The sequence below is a fragment of the Prionailurus bengalensis genome, chromosome E4 (genome assembly GCF_016509475.1).
Source record: "Prionailurus bengalensis isolate Pbe53 chromosome E4, Fcat_Pben_1.1_paternal_pri, whole genome shotgun sequence".
NCBI classification, from domain to species: Eukaryota; Metazoa; Chordata; class Mammalia; order Carnivora; family Felidae; genus Prionailurus; species Prionailurus bengalensis.
The window spans coordinates 33,050,214-33,071,267 of record NC_057360.1 but is presented as its reverse complement, the minus strand read 5'-3'; the positions used below and the strand labels follow the sequence as shown (position 1 = coordinate 33,071,267).

Genomic DNA, 21,054 nt, shown 5'->3' with positions numbered 1-21,054 from the left:
CTGGAGGAATAGATAAAAAACATAGGGGTGGCTGGAGTGTTTCTGAGGATCCAGATGAGTTCCTGATCCCCAAAGTTGCTGAACAAGAGGAACCCTGGGGTGGGACTGTATTTCTGTGTCTTCTAGACATGGGCTATGGGTAATAGAGTATGGGGAGGGGTAATCATGTAGCCAACAGATTGCCAAATAGTCCATGCTTTATTTGGCACCCTTAATGGAAAGTAATTTCAGATTCCTTACAAAAATGAGGGTAATTCCAAAATTTACAACACAGCCAGATAATTGGGCTCCAAGGAGAGACTGATAAGTGGGAAGTAAGAAAGGATTCTGGAGTTGATGACTAAATAGAAGTGAGAGAAAATCCCTGGAATCTCTATGAGCACATGTGTTTTGATGACTTTTTGGGTTTTATTTCAATTGAGCAAAATTGGATGAGTCCAGAAATGTCTGGAACTCTAGTGTTTTAGCCGAAACCTCTGTCAATGAACATTTTTAGAAAGGACAGCAAGAAGGCTTGTTTTGAGCAATCAAGTTAAACCTCCATTTCAGAGCATGTTTATGAAACTTGAACTGTTCCTTCATTGATTTATACAGTTTGAGAAAAGTTGATCTGGGCTCATAACCTTTAGACATTGAGATAACGCTGCCCACATCCAGAGAGGAAGGAATATTGCTGCCAAGTTGGGAATGGTCCTCACTTCCTTTTGGTTTCACAGAGATGCTCCAAGGAAAGAAAGTGATTGTCACAGGGGCCAGCAAGGGGATTGGAGAACAGATGGCCTATCATCTGGCAAAGATGGGGGCCCATGTGGTGGTGACAGCAAGGTCTAAAGAAAATCTAAAGAAGGTGAGGGTTCTGTGCCCACAGACACATGTACTCTCTCATGTCCAGATGTATTGTATATACTCACATACACATGCCAACACACAGAAGCTGACACGTCCATACATAGATGCAAACACACAGACACACACACACACACACACACACACACACAGATTCAAACACCCACAGGAATATAAAGATAATGCATTTAAGTATTTATTCCCATGCACACACATACAGACACAAAGTTCTTGGGCTATACATGTTCATAGACATGCCTATTCACCCATATTTACACATGGAATCACAGATATATAGATATGTGCTCAGATACCAAAATTCTAGTACCTACTCACAAATTCACATTCTCATCCCCATGCAGACTCAGACACATGTTTTCTCATATACTCAGACTCACAAACCTAAGGCTACAAAGAGTCACAAACCTAGGGCTACCCACATGGAAACAAGCATCCATACCAATAACGCATTCGGATACATCTATTCACAGAAACTCATAAGCACAAGCTAAGAACTTAAACCCCAGCACAGGGATGATTTACTTAACTTACAGCCTAAGACAAAGATCATGTCAGGTTGCATTTAGCAACACACACACATTCATTGAACTCATGCTTACACACACATATCCCTACCATTTCTTATCAAAATAGGTTTGTGAGCGGTTTCTCACTTAAACCCCCATTACTTCAGAGATTGCTCCCAAAGTCTACGGCCAAGACTGACGCCATTGTTGCTGTGTCCCCGCAGATAGTATCCCATTGCCTGGAGCTTGGAGCAGCCTCAGCACACTACATTGCTGGCACCATGGAGAATATGACCTTCGCAGAGCAATTTGTTGCCAAAGCTGGAAAGCTCATGGGTGAGGCTGCTCTCCTCCCTCCTCTTCTTGACTTTGCTCTAGGGGTGACTAGGGAGCTTTAGGGAAGTGGGGAGGTTGAGAGGAAAGGTATCACCCCAGACAGTTTCTCTCAACACAGCCATCTCTTGCAGGGGGACTAGACATGCTTATTCTCAACCACATCACCAACACTTCTATGAATCTGTTTAGTGGTGATATCCACATCGTGCGCAGAAGCATGGAAGTCAACTTCCTCAGTTATGTGGTCCTGAGTGCTACTGCCTTGCCTATGCTGAAGCAGAGCAACGGAAGCATTGTTGTCGTGTCCTCGAAGGCTGGTGAGTGGGGCAGGGACCACGATGGAAGGTAAGAGTAGGAGAAGTAGCAGGGATGGTGTTGGGGGCTCTGCAGCGAACGTGAATTTTTGTCAGTTTCCATGCAGAAAAGTAACACAATATAAACTAGAATTTTCAATGTTCACAGTGGGAAAAATTATAAATAAATAAATAAATAAATAAATAAATAAATAAATAAATAAATAACACAGTGATGTTAAGCAAAAGCTGATTAACAGCTTGACCCTATACATGAATAGGCAGACATATGAATATGAGGCTTGGGTGTGTAAACTCAATGAGAAGCACACATCCTGAGGAAAAGAGACATGGTTAAAGAACAAATTGGGTCATAAGAAATGGGGGGCTGTTAAAGGTAGATGGGCTACAAGATCCTTGGGAGTAACAGAGAAAGAGCAGTAATGCAGAGTGCCCACGAGAAGCTTGGTGGTTTGTGACCTAGAAATGGAAGTCTAAAGGGGTTTTCGGAGACTGCGGAGGAATAGCCCATTCTGATACTAAGGGAGAGACCTGGTCATGATGGGTAAACATGATCTTGCTTCTGCCATGACCAAGAACTGTAGGTTGGTAAAGTTCGTTGATGACACAAAGGTAGAACTGAGACGTGAAATATTTTAACATACAGTTGTCTGATAAGTGGATTAAACTAAGGCTAAATGAAATAAAGAACAGAAACAAGCACATCATATCATTAACAGATCTGCCTATATTGGGGATGTTCTCCAAAATCGGAACTTACTACCTTAAAAGTTCTATTTAAACAACGAACAGGGTAGGGAGAGGGCGTGTACAGAGAAATATTCATGAAGAGAACACTGTGACCAAGAAAGGTCCTTGATGCTTTGGATGGTGGCAGTATCAGAAGTTATCACCAATAAAAAGCTAGAGAGTTTCCAGCTTGAGGGATTCCTAGGCCCACTTTTCTCATGCACCCAGGAGAGAAGTCCCACACGTATTTGTTGATTAGTCAGAAGGATGTGACTGGAAGGTGCAAACACCAGGATTAAAACGAGCCATTTAAAAGTGGTTCCTGTAAAAACAAATAACAAAAAACCAAATAACCTGAAGACTTTGTAAATTCTTAAATATTTCCCAAACTATTATTAGGTATTACTGTAACTAAGAACACCATCTATGTTGTAAAGAATTCTATTTCCTGGACAGGAAAGGCCTGCATAGTGATGGGATAAAAGGGCAGTGTGTCTGTGCTACCCGCCAAACAGAGTGATTGATATGCATCCCTGTGCTTCCCAGACAACACAGACTCCCCACCCCTCCCCAGACACAGCCTCTCTCCAGGCTGAAAGGAAGGGAGAGCTTCCGGATGCATACTGAGTGGGAGGGTGCTGGGCACATCCCCAATCCATCCTAGGGCATTGGCCAAAACCCTCACATCAGTCATGGTGTAGGTGGCTTTAATGATTTTAGTTGATTAAATAATATATCCACTCTAGGCAAAGAGTGTTCTTGATCTTTGGCTAGAGAAATTTAACTTTCTATAACGTACAGAGAGTCTTAATGTTCTCAGAAAAATAAGAATTATTGTAGGAGCCCAAGGGCATGATGAAAGTCTGATAACCTCTTCCCCCACACCTCTTCCATACCTACTAAATGTCGCTTCATAATGTTTGTGGACTCAGAGGTGGAAATCTAGTTGAACTACTATCCTTCATATCTGCTGTTTGTGTAGCCCAAAAAGTTCAGCCTGTTTGCTTTGAAGCATGTCTGTGAACTTGCAAAGTACAGACGCTTTGCTTTCTCTCCCTAACTGAAGAATTTTTCTTTCCTATGCTGTTTTTTAAACATTCAGCAAACATGGTCATTAATCCTTCCTTAAAATCTGAATTCCATAAACATGGGATGCTAATCCTCAAATAGATCCTAAGGTCAGCCAAAGAGTATTGGGATGAATTTTTAATCATTCCTTTCAGGGAATACATTAAGTCCCTTATTGAATTATGGTGATAAGCAATTGTTGTTATCTCCAATGCATTTCCAGGTACTGCAATACATAGAAATCCTATACTTTTAATACATTCTTTAAAGCCTCAGCTTTAAATATGCTTTAGCATCAAAACAGTATTGCTGCCTCTGGGAATTTCCTTACAGTCCACATCTACCCATCATTCAACACCATTTGGGGCACCTACTGATCAAGTTTCTATGGATATATAATATCTAGTTATTACACTGATTAGTCTCCCCTCCTTCTACCACATGCTAGTTTGGCTATAAGTTGAGCTACTATAACAAACACCCAAATCAATGCTAGCTTACACAAATCAAAATTTATTTTTCTCTCATAAAACAGCCTGGAATAAGCAAGGCTGATATGGTAGTTCTGCCCCCACGAAGTTGTCCAGGAAACTCTCTATCTCAGAACCATCATCCCTGGGATGTTATCCTCACCTGTATGTCCAGGATGGTTCATTATCACACCAGAATTCTAGCTAGAGAAAATGGAGAAAGAAGAATAAAACCTGAAAGTTGTATACTTCAGGGCTCCTGGGTGGCTCAGTCAGGTGAGCATCCGTCTTCGGCTCAGGTCATGATCTTGTCGTTCATGAGTTCGAACCCCACATCAGGCTCTGTGCTGACAGCTCAGAGCCTGGAGCTTGCTTCAGATTCTGTCTCCCTCTCTCTCTGCCTCTCCCTCACTTGCATTCTCTGTCTCTCTTTCTCTCTCTCTCAAAAATAAATAAACATTAAAAAAAATTTTTTTAAAGAAAGTTGTATACTTCTCTTCTGCCACAGCTGGCTGCAATTGTGGTCTTTACTCAAAGTGGATTTGTGTCCAACTGAAAACCAGTGTCTATAAAAGACACTGATGTTGATAAACAACTAACAGTGTCTCCCACATCATCCGTGCCAAGATGCATACAAGACTACAAGGCGGTATTCCCTCTAGGCCACCCCATGTGACTACTGCATACCATATACACACTCCAGATTCCATCTCTCCAGATTCAAGATCCATCATGAACACAAAACCCCTTCCATCAGGCAGCAGTACAGGAGGCAATGGGGCAAGAATGTCGAGATGGTATTTGTGAAACAAAGATATTAATTCTCCAATGCAACTGGAAAAGAAATCACTGGTTTGGGCAAAGAACATTTGAAAACATCTGGAAAAAGTTTATCTGCCATTAATCAAAATGGGTCTTCTGGAGGCAGGTTCAGTTTTCAAAAAGTAAAGGTCATTCCATTTTCATGCCCCTTGGCTCTGTGACCCCTGTAACGATGGCCCATCACATCAGTTACACATGTGACAGCCAGAATCCAACTTCTAATGCTGCTTCTCCACCCCTCCTTTATCATAGACAAACTCTGTGATTCCCTGCCTCTTTCTCCTCTTAAGAATCTCACTTCACATGAAGTTCTTTCCAGCTATCACCAGAGCCCTTTAAACATTTCCTCTTCCTCTAATCTACTACATTTTGGAAAATTACCTTTAAAATTCTACTTCTTCCCACCCCCCCCCCTCTCTTTTTTGGCTCTCTTGGTGATACAAATACTACTAACAACAGTTATACTAAAAATACTAACCACACTGGACCAGGATAAATGTAGGGATATTAATTCTTCTATATCAAGAAAAACGTTAAGACATATTTTGAAGTGCAACTAGACATAACAAAAGACTGAGTTTCTTTAAATATTCAAAATGAAAAACTAAAGGAATAAGAGAACGCTGCCAATAAACTGTGAATGCTCAGACCTCTCATTGAGAGCTCCATAAGGGTCTCCAGTTACCTATTCATGATTCTCCAAGTAAGTCCTCTTTTAAAATGATCAACTTTCTGTATATATTTTTTAAGTCTTATTCAAATGTATTCCTTTTCTGGTTTATCCATTTCCAGAATTGCTTCATATATTTTTTTTACATAGATGTGTAGTATTTCAGGCATATTATGAGATGAGTAGCCAGCGGCAAATACCTCATAAGACAATGCTTTTGTGGGAAAACTCAAACCAATGTATGAAGTCACTTGTTGGACCTTAACCTGTTTGTCGGTTAAGGGCTGCCTGTGTGGTCCAAACCTGTTTCAAGAATTCAACATTATGAAGAGGGGGAGTGGGGGTGGGGGGGAAACCAGGTTTCTCAACTACACATATCAACTAACAGGATTTGGAATACCCATAATGGTGTTTTGCATCAAGACAAGAATATACAGATGCTAATCTCATCCCTCCCTTCAGCTCTGTATACCTACTTTTTCCTGAAAAGCCCTAAACAATGCCTCAATGTATGGATATGCCTTGGAGTGCAGTGGGGAGAGGAGGGTCAAGGTCAATGTCTAGGATGCAAAGGGGCCTAGGAGTTAGAATAAGAAGGGGTGATTTATCATTCACCCAATTGCTTTATATTTTTCTAAGACGAATCTTTACCCTTAAATCCAATTACCTCAGAAATCATTTTCAGGAACCATACTTTCCAAGGTGAGTAGAAGTGTTTATATATGTGAATAGAGGTGTTTACATGGGCAGGAGGCGGGTGCTGCTGCAGATTTGCACTGTTTTGAGGGGAATGGGGAGAGACAGTGGGAGAGGAGGTATGTACATGTATAGATGTCATCTACAAGGTCTGGAAGAAGGCCAAAAAGGAGATTCAAGTAAGAATCAACAACCTGGACATAGAAATTTCAGGAGTCATTGTTGCCTAAATTCAAGAGATTGTGTTTAGGCAAACATGAAGGACTGAGACAGAACCTGCTGGACTCATCTTCAGGTTCTGGGACTCAGCCCCGCAAGAGGGGCACATAGAGATTTGAAGGGGGAGAGATGACTCCCTGCTGAAGATAGTAACAACTTAGTATAGGTTAAGAACAATATGATGCTATCCAGGACAGCCATTGCTCCAACTTTCCCCCTTGAAAGGCTGGGGTGGGGGTGGGTGGGCTTAAGGAGTCATAGCTCCTTAATGCTTCTAGACAATTGATTTTGTTCAGGTGCCCTTCCTGGTGAAAATAGGAGGGTTCCAGCATCCTTCATGTCTACATTTACTCACCAAGGACTTTTAAAAGGCTTAGAACAAATATACTCTATTTGGGAATACACAAGTAGAAAACTAGGTCTTAAGAAAAGAAGATAAAACTTATCAAACCACTATGTTGAACACCTGAAACTAATGTAACATTGTATGTCAACTATACTTCAATAAACTCGAAAAACAAAAAAAGAAAAGAATATTTAGAAGTGCCAAAATTAGACTCCACATAGATGCTGTGCTTAAGTTTCAAATTTGGCTCTTGAATTTTCTTAACAACAACAACAAAAGAATAAGGTCAGTATATGTATAAGATTATAGGCAAAAGAAAGAGATACTGCAGGAAGCAAATAGTATCTGTAATCAATTTCTCATAAAACACTGTTTTTCGTAAATAAAAGACTGTAAATTGAAGGCACAAAGTAATGAAAAGAGCAATGGCCCAACAACTTTCTTAAAGTTTCTTAAAGTTTCTATGATTTTAAAAATTATACACACACATTATGAAAATCTGAAAAATGAAGAAAAGTATAAAACTGAAAATAAGTCATTCATAATCATGCCAATATTTTGGAGAATTTCTTTCCAGATATAGATAGATATAGATATAGGACAATTATTTTCCTACTGCCAGATATTTAGGTTACTTCCAATGTTTTGCTATTTTAAAAATCCTGCAGGGCCTCTTAGTGACTCAGTCAGTTAAGCCTCTGACTCTTGGTTTTGGCTTAGATCATGGTCTCATGTCTCATGGTCATGATCTCATGGTTGTGAGATGGAGCCCCACGTTGGGCTCTGCACTGACAGCATGGAGACTGCTTGGGATTCTCTCTCTCTCTTCCTCTTTCTCTGTCCCTCCCCCACATGTGCACATCCTCTCTCTTTTTCTCTCAAAATAAATATTTTTATTTTTTTTTAAATATTTATTTATTTTTTGAGACAGGGAGAGACAGAGCATGAACGGGGGGAGGGGCAGAGAGAGAGGGAGACACAGAATTGGAAGCAGGCTCCAGGTTCTGAGCCATCAGACCAGAGCCCACGCGGGGCTCAACTCACGAACTGTAAGATCATGACCTGAGCCGAAGTCAGAAGCTCAACCGACTGAGCCACCCAGGCGCCCCTCAAAATAAATATTTTTTAAAAAAACCTTTAAAAACCCTGCAATAGATGTCTTATATGTTAGCCTGTCACTAAGTTGATGATTATTTCCTAGATAAATTCTTAGCACTAGATTTACTGATGGGTGAAATGATGAAATGACGATGGTGAAATGATGGAAACTTTTTTTTTTTAATTTTTTTTTCAACGTTTTTTATTTATTTTTGGGACAGAGAGAGACAGAGCATGAACGGGGGAGGGGCAGAGAGAGAGGGAGACACAGAATTGGAAACAGGCTCCAGGTTCTGAGCCATCAGCCCAGAGCCTGACGTGGGGCTCGAACTCCCGGACCGCGAGATCGTGACCTGGCTGAAGTCGGACGCTTAACCGACTGCGCCACCCAGGCGCCCCTGATGGAAACATTTTTAACGCTATTGCTGTATTTCCAAACTGCCTTAGATACAATGAAAAATAAGAGACTAGACTTTTTAAATACACAAAAATAAAAAAAGAATTTATATGAGTATAAGCATCATGCCCCATTCCCACTCTGAGTATAGACCTGAGTGTTCCTCTCACACCTATTCTGCAGAGTTCACAAAGTTTTCAGCAATTGACAATTTTTGTAGGTAAAACAAAAAGGAGTTTAGTAGTTAAAATTTTAAAATCTTTATTTGTGAAATGGGACGTGTGAGGTCCCTGTCTCTTTGAGAGCAGTAGTATTTTATTTTTGGTTACCATAAAATCCTTATTTCCTACAATAGCATCTGGCATGTAGTAGATATTTAACAAAAGTCAGGTAACGATTGAATTCATTTCATTTTCATGTGTTTATAGGATATTTATATTCTCTATTCTGTGAATTTTTGCCCATGCTCCTGCCCATTGAGATGTTAGCAAAACTTTTCTAATAATAAAGACACCTAATTGACTTTATCTGCAGCTTCTTGTTGCAAACATTGGCAAAGTCATATGTTTGAAACACAGCTAAATATAAAATTAATAAAGTGAAAAGTGAATTTGGCATGGTGTGAATATATAGCTTGAGAGAGTTGGGCTTGACCCAAGGAGAATTCCTGTTGAAATAAGTATTGATTTCAGTAAGTAGAAGACCACCTAAGGTACTTCAAGATTAGGAATGGGTGGGGAGAGGGCATAACTTTACATCTAAGAAGCTTATTCTACACACAAAGTTGCAAAAATGTTCCCAAATTACATTCATTCATCTTCAAACGATATAAATCAAGGGTCCACTCTGAGCCACACACTGTGCCGATGCCAGGGCTTTGTCAGGGAGTGAGGAAGGCGAGACAAGGTGCATTACCGTGGAGCCCTCATTCCAGTGTAAATGATCGTTACATTGTTTACAGTCATGAAAAACTGAAGGCAATCTGAATGTCCACCACTAGTGATAGGTTTCTAAATTATAGTGAAATGCTTTATAAATTTTTACACATACTGACTATAAAATCATAATGTTTTAAAAGAAAAGTAACTTAGAGAACAGTACATATAGTATGACCACAACTGTATTTAAAGAAGGAGTCTTTTGCCTTTCATTTTATAGATTTCAGAGCTGTTTCTTGTACAATGAGCTGAGAATAATTTGAATAATTAGAAAAGTTAGAATAATTTTTAAAACAAAAGTAAGAGATGGAATTCTATATGGTAACCAGAAGCAAAATGTTTCTCCTCTCATGATGGCTGACTTGGGGGGGAGGTGGGGACAGAGATTGTGCCCAACCTCACAAGGCAACAAGCAAATTCAAGTGACTAAAAATACTACGTTACCAAATTCAAACCACTAAATGCCATGGTAGGAGTGGACTATTGTATTGTTTGTTTGTTTGTTTGCCTACAAAATTATCAGTTGTTGAGAACTTTGTTAACTCCACAGAGTAGGTTTGAGATGGGCACTCTCATATACACCTAGTAAGAAAGAGTATTGTTCTTTTACTAATTTTAACTCGTTTCTACCATTGATTATTAAAAGTCTAGTCCTTTATTTTTCATGTTCTCTTAAGCAATTTGGCAATATGTGTCCGTAGCCTCAAAAGTGTTCCCATCATTTCACTTAGCAAACATAATATTGAGACTCTATCAAGATATAATCATCAATCCAGTCACAGATGGATGTACAAAAACATTTACTGTAGAATTTTTTTCAATTTGTCTTTCAATCTGCAAGCAAAGCCACCACACTGAAAATAGCCAGTTGACATGTGCCTGAAGTCAGCCATCACAGCCGACTTAAAGTCAGGATCCAATTATTGCATAGTCCGTTTTACTATATGGGTTGTAAATTACTTCCTATTTTCCCATGAAGTTGTCTGGTTCAGGAACTCCCATTTAATAAGTGCCTATAATAAAATCCTTTATTTCTAGCATTAGAAAATTAGTCTTTCCCTGTACTCTCTAGTTAAACAATATTTAAAGAATATTATTTTGAAGGGGTGCCAAATGACTGGCCCACATTGGACGTACATCAGTCTCAGCCCATCCCTGGGAAGACAGCTGGTCCTGTGGGAATTGCAGCTGAGACAGTGGCAGGAAATAAGGCCAGGTCAGGATCTCCCAGAGATAGCATGGTTCTGCCATACCTGCTTTGCTCAGCACATTTGCTCTCCTTCTCTCTCCATTAGCTTTTGCTTCCTTTGGCACCTAGTTCAACCTGGCTGCCACTGTCCTTTTGTCAGCCCAACATCTCTCAATATGCTTTTAACTTCTGCCCCATTGCCAGCTCCCTTGGTCTCTCAATCACCCAACTCCAAATCCTCTCACAGAAGAGGTATCTAATTGGCTCTGCTGAATTTTATAAGTGAATCCCCCAAGTTATTCATGACTTGACCAGTCTAGAGGCACAATCATTGACTCAGGTCTAATTAGTGAAGCCACAGGAAGGACAGAGTTGGAGTAGAAGCAGGGTAGAGAATGGTAGACATGTTCGAGTCATTTGCATAACCTTTGGATAATCTTCCTTAAAGACTGCTTCTGTCAGCACAGGTTGTCAAACTTGGGCAGGCTGGGACAGGACAGAAAGCAGTACTGGCAGCCTGGCTCGGGATATCAACACTGAAATGAGATGAGGAGGGCGTCCATACAAGAGGCAGCGATGGTAGCTTGGTGTCAAGTTTCAGAGCTCAAGTGGGCCAAGGAGGCACCACTTGAGGTGCCAATATGGTGCCATATTCCTTCCCAATATGGAGGGAAGAGGTCACCCGTGTGCCCTGGTAGGAAGTACCAGAGCCCAGGCGGGATGAGGAAGACATCCACACAGAGGACTCAGAAAAAAGTGAAGAATAATCACATCCGAGGGGCATTCATCAAATAACTAACACATACCGAGGATAATGGAAGCCAGGTTCTTGCTGCCGGAGTTAACAAACATGAAAAGGAAAAAATTGGAATGAACCCTGTGATATTAGATTGGGCATAGGGTGTCTAGGAACCAATCATTCCTAATATCCATGAATAGATATGGAAATATACATGTGTATGTCTATATATGTATGCAAAAGTTCCCTAGCTCTATCTAGTGAGAGGATCTGGGAGCACACTTAGCGTCCAGATCTTGGTTTTTATTTTTACTTGTTTTAAAGTTTATTTCTTTATTTTGAGAGAGAGAAAATAAACCATAAGCTGGGGAGGGGCAGAGAGAGAAGGACGGAGAGAATCTCAAGCAGGCTTCACATGCCAGCACAGAGCACGATGTGGGGCTCGAACTCACAAGCCATGAGATCATGACCTGAACCAAAGTTGTTTGCTCAACCAACTGAGCCACCCAAGTGTCCCAGATCTTGTTTTTTTAACTATCATTATCCACTAAAAGGAACCAAGTATTCTTAGAGAAATGGTTGATTCCAGGGCAATGGCAGAAATAGTATAAGATGAGCCAACCTGTGCCAGTGATTTTAAAACTGCTCAAAGAGGGGCGCCTGTGTGGCTCAGTCAGTTAAATGTCCGACTTCAGCTCAGGTCATGATCTCTCAGTTCAGGGGTTCAAGTCCCACATTGGGCTCTGTGCTGACAGCTCAGAGCCTGGAGTCTTCTTTGGATTCTCTCTCCCTCTCTCTCTGCCCCTCCTCTGCTCGTGCTCTATCTCTCTCTGTCTCTGTCTCTCAAAAATAAATAAACATTAAAAAGAATTTTTTTTAACTGCCCAAAGAATAATAGGCACATGTTCTAGGACATAGAAACTTTTAAAAGGCTCCCACTAGCCAAACCTGGGACCATTGGGACATTTGAATAAATAATGATAAAAATGGGTAATAACCCATAAGATACAATAAAAATCCATGATGATATAAACAAACACATGAAGAAATGGGGAGTGGACAAGGCATTTCCATAGAATGGAAAGCTAAATGATAAATATGGAAGGAGTGATGAAATTAGAAATAATTAGTAATAGTTGAAAAGAATAGTAATAATTTGGCCAGAAATCATCAATGGATGCCAAAACTAGTGGGTAAAAGTTTAATAGAAAACACAGTATCTACATAGTCTTAAAGTACCACCCTACTCAACAACAGAAGAACAGCCTGATTCGAAAAGGAGCAAAGGACTTAAATAGACATTTCTCCAGAGAAGGTGTACAAATGACCAACAGGTATATGAAAAGATGTTCAACATCACTAATTATCAGAGAAATGTAGATCCAAACCACAATGAGATATCACCTAACAAATGTTGGGATAGCCATTGTCAAAAACCAAACCAAAACCAAAACCAAAAAACAGAAGGTAACAGGATGTGGTGAGGGTGTAGAGAAATTGGAAACCTGTTGGTGGGAATGTAAAACGGCACAGCCACTATGGAAACTAATATCGGGGTTCTTCAAAAAAAAAATGGAATTACCATATGATCCAGAAAGTCTACTCCTTGGTACATGCTCAAAAGAATTGAAAGCACACCTCAAAAAGATATTTGTACTCTCATGTTCATAGAAGCATTATTCAAAATAGCTAAATCATGGAAGCAACCCAAGTGCCCATCAACGGATGTGTGAATAGGCAAAATGTGGTATATACATACAATTCAGCCTTAAAAAGAAAAGTAATTCTGATATATGCTACAACATGGTTGAAACCTGAGGACAGTTTGTTAGGTGAAATAAACCAGTCACAAAAAGGCAAATACTATAGAATTGCACTTACATAAGATACTTAGAGTAGTCAAAATCATAGAGACAGAAAGTGGATGGTGGTTGCCAGGGGCTGGGAGAAGGGAATGAGGAGTTACTGTTAATGGACATAGAGTTTCAGTGTTGCAAGATGAAAAGAGCTCTGGAAATGGATGGTGGTAATGATTGCACAACAAGAGGAATGTACTTAATACCACTGAACTGCACACTTAACAATGGCTAAGATAGTTGTTGTTTTTTAAGTACCATCCTATAAAATATTGGAGTAGGTTGAATGGTGATCCTCAGAAAGATAGGTCTATGTCCTAACTCCCCAAACCTGTGTATGTGATGTTACTTGGAAAAAGGGTCATTGCAACTGTAATTAAGTTAAGGATCTTGACATGAGATCATCCTGGATGACCTGGGTGGGCTCTAAATCCAATGGCAAGTGTCCTTGTAAGAGACAGAAGAGAAGACATAGAAGGAGATAGTGGGGTGAAGATAGAGGCAGAGTTTGGAGCGATATAGCCAAGAGGGATGCTGAAAGCCACTGGAAGCTAGAATCAAGGGAGGATTCTCCCTCCCTCCCCTAGAGCCTTTAGAAAGAGTACAGCCCTACCAACACCTTCATTTCAGACTTCTAGTCTGCAGAACTGTGAAAGAATAAATTTCTGTTGCCTGAAGTCAGCTAGCTTGTAGTAATTTGTTACGGCAGGTCTAGGAAACCAATAAATGACTTTCCACATTTTGATAGTTGCATTGTGGTTATGTCTGAGAATGTCCCTATATGTAGGAAATGCACACTAACATACTCAGGGGTGGTGGGACATTGGATTGGCGATTACCTCAATTACAGCAATTACTCTCAAATGGTTCAGAAAGAGTGGGGGAGGTCATTTGTACTATTCTTGCAACTCTTCTGTAAGTTTGGAATTATTTCAAAAGAGAAAAAAAAAATCCCCATCCTAGGGGTCTAGTGACTTGGATGACATATGAGGATGGATTTTGTGGGGCTTTCTCGTGGGTTCCTTGGAGATCCCCTGCAGGAAACATGCTAGTACTTCCTCCAGCTCACTCCTCTCAGCTTCTTCCTCAGCTTCTAGGTTTTGATCAGCCCATCCCCCTTGGCCCAGGCCACCCCACCATCCCTGGGCAGATGACTCCAGGCCAACTCCCCCTCTACAGGCTCCACATTTGGTGTCTGAGAAACCTGCTGCTTATTGATATATTTGATCCCACAATGCACCCAACTAGTTCCCAAACTCCACTGGACACTTGCAAAGGTGGCTAAATAATCTTAAAGCTCCTTTTGTGGGGTTTACGGTGAAGGGAATGCAACTGTCTCCCTGACCCTCAGTGGATGAGCATCTAAGACAGTGACAATTCTCCCTTTTCCAAACACAACTATGTAGGCTGGATATGGGTGATTAGGTAATGCTGGTGGAACTAGCTGGGGCCACCCTTCAACTCTGGGGGCTCTTAAAATCTCTTTTGTTCTCGTCTTGGAAGACGTGCTGATGCTCACGACAGCAGGAGCCACATTTCATGGCCTGCGCAGGAAAGCTCTTGCCAAAATCATCTTGCAAAACCTAGTAACAGATTTTATCTTACTTATCTCTGCAGCATTTTGCACTGTTTCAACACTATACATTCTTCTTTTGTGTTCAGCCAAAACACCCCCCACTGGGTGTCATGTCCTCTGGCTGCCCTGCGTGCCTCACCTTAGTTCTCCTCATCCCCCTCAAAGTCTTACTGTTGGTTTCCTTAAGATTCTTTCCATCCTGAGCCCTCTTCTCTATTTGCTCAAAATACTCTTCCTGGGCATTCCCACCCATTCCCATTGCTTCAATTACCACTGGATGGATTGTGGGCTGTCTTAATGCTAACAATGATACCTCAGGTTCTCCAAAGCCTGGAGGAGGAAGATGGGTTTATCTTGAGACCCTGATTCAACCCAAGCAACAAAAGAGGTTAGACCCTGAGGGGCCCAGCTAAGGAAATATTTTTAGGAAAGGCTGGATAGAAGGGGCAGGATCCAGGATGAGTTCCCTGCCTCAAAGCCATCAGGGCGTGGTGAACCCCAAGTTGGGGCTCGCTCAGTAGAAGATGTGGCACATTTGCCTGGGGTCACTGTGAAAGTCTGAAGGCAGGCAGAAATGAAGCTTTTCAATCCTGCACACTTTCTTCTGAGCTCTCAGTTCAGGCAGTTTAAAATCTGCCTTTGAAATGGAAATACTGTAATTTCAAAATCTCAGCAGGGCAGTTGGGGATGGAGGGTGTGGAGTGGATGAACAAAAGCACTGAGGCCTGCTTTTGACCTCTTCTTCTCAGCTAACAAGCTCCAGCGCACAGCTTAGCTGCCAGCCCTCTGGCTCTTGCTGTTTCTACAGTGGCTAAGTCCCAGCGTTTCTGGGACAGAGCTAATTGCAAACAGTATGTCCCATTCATCACCAAGTCTGCACTCTTACTTGTCAGACTCCATGTCCCATATTTTGCTTCAGAAAATATGATCACCAGAGCTCTGTTTCCTTGTGGTCTAAAACTTCCCAGGAGAGAAATCGAGACGACATGTATCTATTCTGCTGGGATGGCTCCATTCTCCCCACGTAAACAAAACCTAACCTTGAGCAGAAGCACCCAGCCTTCTCCACCCTAACTTTCATGACCGCTTCATGCAAATTAGTACATTTATTTACTTGCTCATTTGATTCAATTAAGCTCATACTCTGGCATATTTTTTAACTGCTAGTTGAACAAGTGAATCTCATAGGCTGCAATCAGAAAACAACTTTATTCTTTCCCTCAGACCCATTCTGTGGGTTAGCTCATCCCTGAACCTGCATGTGATCGTGGGTGGACAGACACACTCTAGGATAATAAAAGATCCTCTGGCTGCTTCCAGTCTCAAAAAAAGTCTCACTTCGGTAGTTAAAATGTCTGGCCACAAGTAATTTAACTGAAGCTTCTCTCCCCTCATCAAGCTCCCGGGTAGGAAAGAGAAATGGGCTCAGCTCTTCCTTCCATTCCCTATCTCCTCCCTGCTTACCAGGCCCCCTCTGGCCCCTCTTGTTTAAAAGAAAATAGGGCACATGGGGATGAAGGGAGGTTCAGGATAGGTAAGGTCTTACTTGACTGGCACCTAGCGAATATACCACTAAACTTTGGCCACAGCAAATGTTCAAAGTTCATGCTTTCTGACCTAGGAGGATGACCAAATCTGACTCTTGCATTGGATGTTTTTGTGGGTCCTTTGGAAGCCCCTGCTGGAACACTGTTAGCTCTCCTTGTGATCTGAGCAGAAGTTGCCTATGTGATTTATTTCCCTCAGGCCCTGGGAACACAGTGGGAATACAGGAGGATACATGCACCACTTGCGGCTGTCCTTTGGGACAGGATTGGAAATGACTCTGGGGAAGAAGGGACAGGCCCCAGGACAAAGCCCATAGGGTGGTGAGGAGAGTGTGGGCTGGATGTCAGGCATCCTACAGGGAGTTCCCTTGTGTATGACAATCTGCACCAGCTCCATGGTGGCCTTGCCCATAATAACCAGAGCCTCTGGGGTGGCTCCCCAGTCCTTGGTGCCCCCACAAACTCCCAGGGACAAGGTCTCCATGAGGCACCCTTAGAGTTCCTCTCAAGAGGATGGACATGAGGGGAAGGCCCACCTTCCTTCTTGGAAGATGGCTGAGACATTGCTCGTTTCCTCTCCCTACTCCATTCCCTCTGTCCTCTTCGCCTTCAGCCCTTCTTTCCCTCAGGATGGTTAGTATACATGTTGCAACCACACTGTTGTTCTGGATTTTTGGTTCTCTTGCTTATCTGTGTTACCACAAGCTGGGTAAGGACACAGGCAATCTGGAACCTCCCCTCAGAAGATGGAAGCATTGGCCAGTTACTATGTTCTAGGCCTTTGAACCTCAGTTAAAACTAGAGCAGGAGAAGTCAATTTTTAACATCCTGTTACATGTGATTTATTCCATCTTGTCCAGAGCCTCAGAGAACCTTTCTAAAAAATAAAAATCTGGGTTTTTAGAGAGGCACTGCCCTTTTCAGCTTTCTGAAACTTCAAAATATATTTTACATAGGACAGAATGCAGAGATTTCCTCACACAAGCAAAGGAGTGATATATGGGAAAATGTTTAAGAACAGCTGCGTGAATAGAAAACAGACTTTAACAAATGCACCAAGGTTGTTTTGGAATAGTGAGAACCTAGGAGATTTTCCTCACTTCTATTCTCTTTTTTCTACTCTTTGACTAGTTTCAAGTTTCCTTTAGTGAGCCTAGACTGGTTCACAAAATCCTTTATCTGCAATTCCAAAACCCAATAAGCTATGGGTGAGGAAAGCTCTGAATACTAAGGATTTCCCCCCATAATTAATTCTCTGTACTTAATTTAACTTGAACTGAAGGGAAGCCTTAAAGCCTTTATCTCAGTGTGAACTTTCAAATATTTTACTGAAGAAATTATAATGTGTTTGCTTGCAGCATGCCTCCCCAGACCCTACTGGAAGTGTTATGTAATATACAGTATAAGCCCCATACCACCTCCTAAAATCCAAAAATAATTCTGAATTTCTAGGGCGCCTGGGTGGCTCAGTTGGTTGAGTGCCCAACTTTGGCTCAGGTCATGATCTCACAGTTCATGGATTTGAGCCCTGAATTGGGCTCTGCACTGATGGTGTGGAGCCTGTCTGGGATTCTCTCTTTATTTTATCTCAAAATAAATAAACTTAAAAAAAATCTGAATTCCATAACACATCAGGCCCTATTGGTTTTGGACAAGTGCTTAAAGCCTATATTTCTAAAGAGGAGAAAATGTAATAAAGTGTTATTATTTTTCTTGTTCTACTAGCTTGTCATTATAACTAACTCATCCCCACCTCTAGTCCTTGTACAAGCTATTCCCTCACCTTCCTGGCCCTTCTGTACCTTCTTTCATCAGAGCAGAGTTCACAACCTACCTCCTAGAGGTAAAGTTTGAAGTTTCCTGGTTAGTCTAATATCTTTTTTTCACCTGAATATCGAGTTTAGATTTGGGACCAAGCCATACTAGCTTGGGCTTTAAAGAGACACAATGACTCATAATTTAATGACAGCTCACCCAACTATTGTCATAAGACTTTAGCCCCTTCCAAAGACCTCCCCTCCCCATTTCTTCTGGGAATTCCTAGATCAGGTTTAAGGAGCTTATGTCATCATGAATCTCCTCCTCCCACCATAAGTGTGGTTTATTGATAAAGACCCTCTTTCCTACTGAACCCTTCAGCATAGCCCTCTACCCCAGCATACAGACTAGAAGACTCTGGGGAGGGAGTGGACTCAAATCTGCAGGTTCTCTGTAGACTTGGGTTTATTTTTTTTTAAGATTTTACTATGTTTAAATAATCTCTACACCCCATGTGGGGATCAAGCTTATAACCCCAAGATCAAGAGTTGAATGCTCTACCAACTGAGACAGCCAGGTGCCTCATCTCTCCATATTTGAATTTGAGAACTACTGGTTTAAAGGTTTGCACATCAATGGCAACTCACAAAATTTGAGAGATAAAATATGGTTATAATGATGCAGTCTTCAGCTGAGAAACTGACAGTTCCCATTGGTATTTATGTTACCCTGTACCTAATGCATAGCTTTCATAATAAAGGTTAACAATTTTTCAACAGTCTTTGTCCAATCTTGATCCTTGTCTAATAATTCAGTATTTTTCTTCACCATTTAAAAATATTTTTTTTAATTTAATTTTTATTTTTTTAAATACTTATTTAACTTTTTTTAGAGAGAGAAAGCGTGCATGAGCAGGGGAGGGGCAGAGAGAGAGGGGGACAGAAGATCTGAAGCAGGCTCTGTGCTGACAGCACAGAGCCCAATATAGGACTTGAACTCACAAACCATGAGATCATGACCTGAGCTAAAGTCATTCACTTAGCCGACTGAGCCATCCAGGAGCTCCTAAAAATGTCTTTTTAAGCCATGCATCTATCTGGTGAATTTTTCAGGAAGTTTTCTGCCATGTCTGGCTGCTTCTCTCCCTCTCTCCTTTCTTCCCCTTTCCCTTTCTCTTCTCTCACCCTCCTCCCTGGAACAAACAAACAAACAAAGTACCACCACCAAAAACAAAATCTCTCCATTTCTCCTGCAAAACAATTCAGAATCTTTTTTGTACTTTGAGCACAGTCTAAGACATACTTAAAGACAGAAAATGGGATATACTTAAGTTCCCTTAGTAAGACAAAAATTACTGCTACAGGAATTCAGACTGGGGGTTCACATGGTCTCTTGCTTCTTCATCCCTGTTGCTACCTGGAAAGATACATAAAATGCCACAGTCAACATCTTTTTTAATATCAAGAAGGGTATAGTGGGCTGATATGTCAACCTGGAACCTGTGAATATGACCTTATTTGGAAAAAAGGTCTTTACAGACATAATAAAGGTAAGGATCTCAAGATGAGATCATCCCAGGTTATATGGGTGGGCCTAAATCCAGTGGCAAGTATCCTAATAAGAAGAGTACAACACACACAAAATTGGAGAAGGCCATGTGAAGATGGAGGCAGAGAATGGAACGATGCCTCTGTAAGCCAAGGAATGCCAAAGATTGGGAGCAGACATTAAAACCTTACATGAGGGGCGCCTAGGTGGCGCAGTCGGTTAAGCGTCCGACTTCAGCCAGGTCACGATCTCGTGGTCCGTGAGTTCGAGCCCTGCGTCAGGCTCTGGGCTGATGGCTCAGAGCCTGGAGCCTGTTTCCAATTCTGTGTCTCCCTCTCTCTCTGCCCCTCCCCCGTTCATGCTCTGTCTCTCTCTGTCACAAAAATAAATAAACATTGAAAAAAAAAATTAAAAAAAATAATAATAAAAGCTTACATGACATTACATTAAAAGCAGACAAGGAAGGATTCTCCACTTGAGCTTTTAGAGGGAATGTGTTCCTGCTGATACCTTGGTTTTGGACTTCTAGTCTCCAGAACTGTGACAGAATAAATTTTTGTTGCCTCAAGCCACCAAGTTTGTGATAATTTGTTGTTATGGCAGGCCTGGGAAACTAACACAAAGGGACAGGTAGTGACTAGCCCTCTCTACTTATGGGTAGCCTCATCTGTCAGCTTAGAAGTGAAAATAATTTTGCTATTCATAAATTTTGCCTATTTAGGGTCTTAATGGTCAAGCAGAGAATCTTCACCAACTCAGGATGGCTGATTTCTACATGTGGCTCCCCAAAAATATTCAGATAAAGAACAGTGGCTTCTTCCTGAGTGATATATAGGATTGTTGAATCACTGTATTGTACACTTGAAACTACTATAACTGTATGTTAACTAGGCTGGGATTAAGATTTAAAAAAAAAAAGAAAAAGAACAGTGCTTCTGTTGAGGAAATGTCAGCTACTGCTTGAAATTGTTGGCCACTAGAGTCAAATTTGAATCCTGATTTGGCTCCTGGTTCTCCGACTCATTAACCATGCAGCTTTAGGCAATTATTTAGCCTTGAGACTAGCACATAAGAGCTACATACATATTAGCTCCTATTTAACTCCAACTTTTGTGTTTATTTTGTTTGTCTGCTCGTCTGTTTGTTTATTCTTTTCAATGCTAGAGATGGCTACCCCAGTCCCAAACTTACACGACTTTTTAGTTCAAAATCCAACAGCAGCTAATTAAAACCCTTGCTCCACTTATTTCAATTTCTTGAGAGAGAGACTACAATGTATGTTCAAGTGATTGTGTACATTAACTATTACTGGCCTGACCTGAGATCATGACCTGAGCTAAAGTCATTCACTTAGCCGACTGAGCC

General features: G+C 41.2%; 1 protein-coding gene across 8 annotated transcripts in view; it reads left to right on the top strand.

The window, feature by feature from the left end:
- HSD11B1 (hydroxysteroid 11-beta dehydrogenase 1) overlaps positions 1 to 21,054 on the top strand; it is a 50,377-nt gene that overhangs the window by 21,302 nt on the left and 8,021 nt on the right. For all 8 annotated transcript variants that reach the window (XM_043569342.1, XM_043569341.1, XM_043569340.1 and 5 more), the window contains 3 exons: positions 717 to 847; positions 1,598 to 1,709; positions 1,841 to 2,026. In XM_043569342.1, coding sequence (XP_043425277.1) covers positions 719 to 847; positions 1,598 to 1,709; positions 1,841 to 2,026 — 427 coding nt within the window. In that variant the 5' untranslated portion in view covers positions 717 to 718. The remainder of the gene's footprint in view (positions 1 to 716; positions 848 to 1,597; positions 1,710 to 1,840; positions 2,027 to 21,054) is intronic.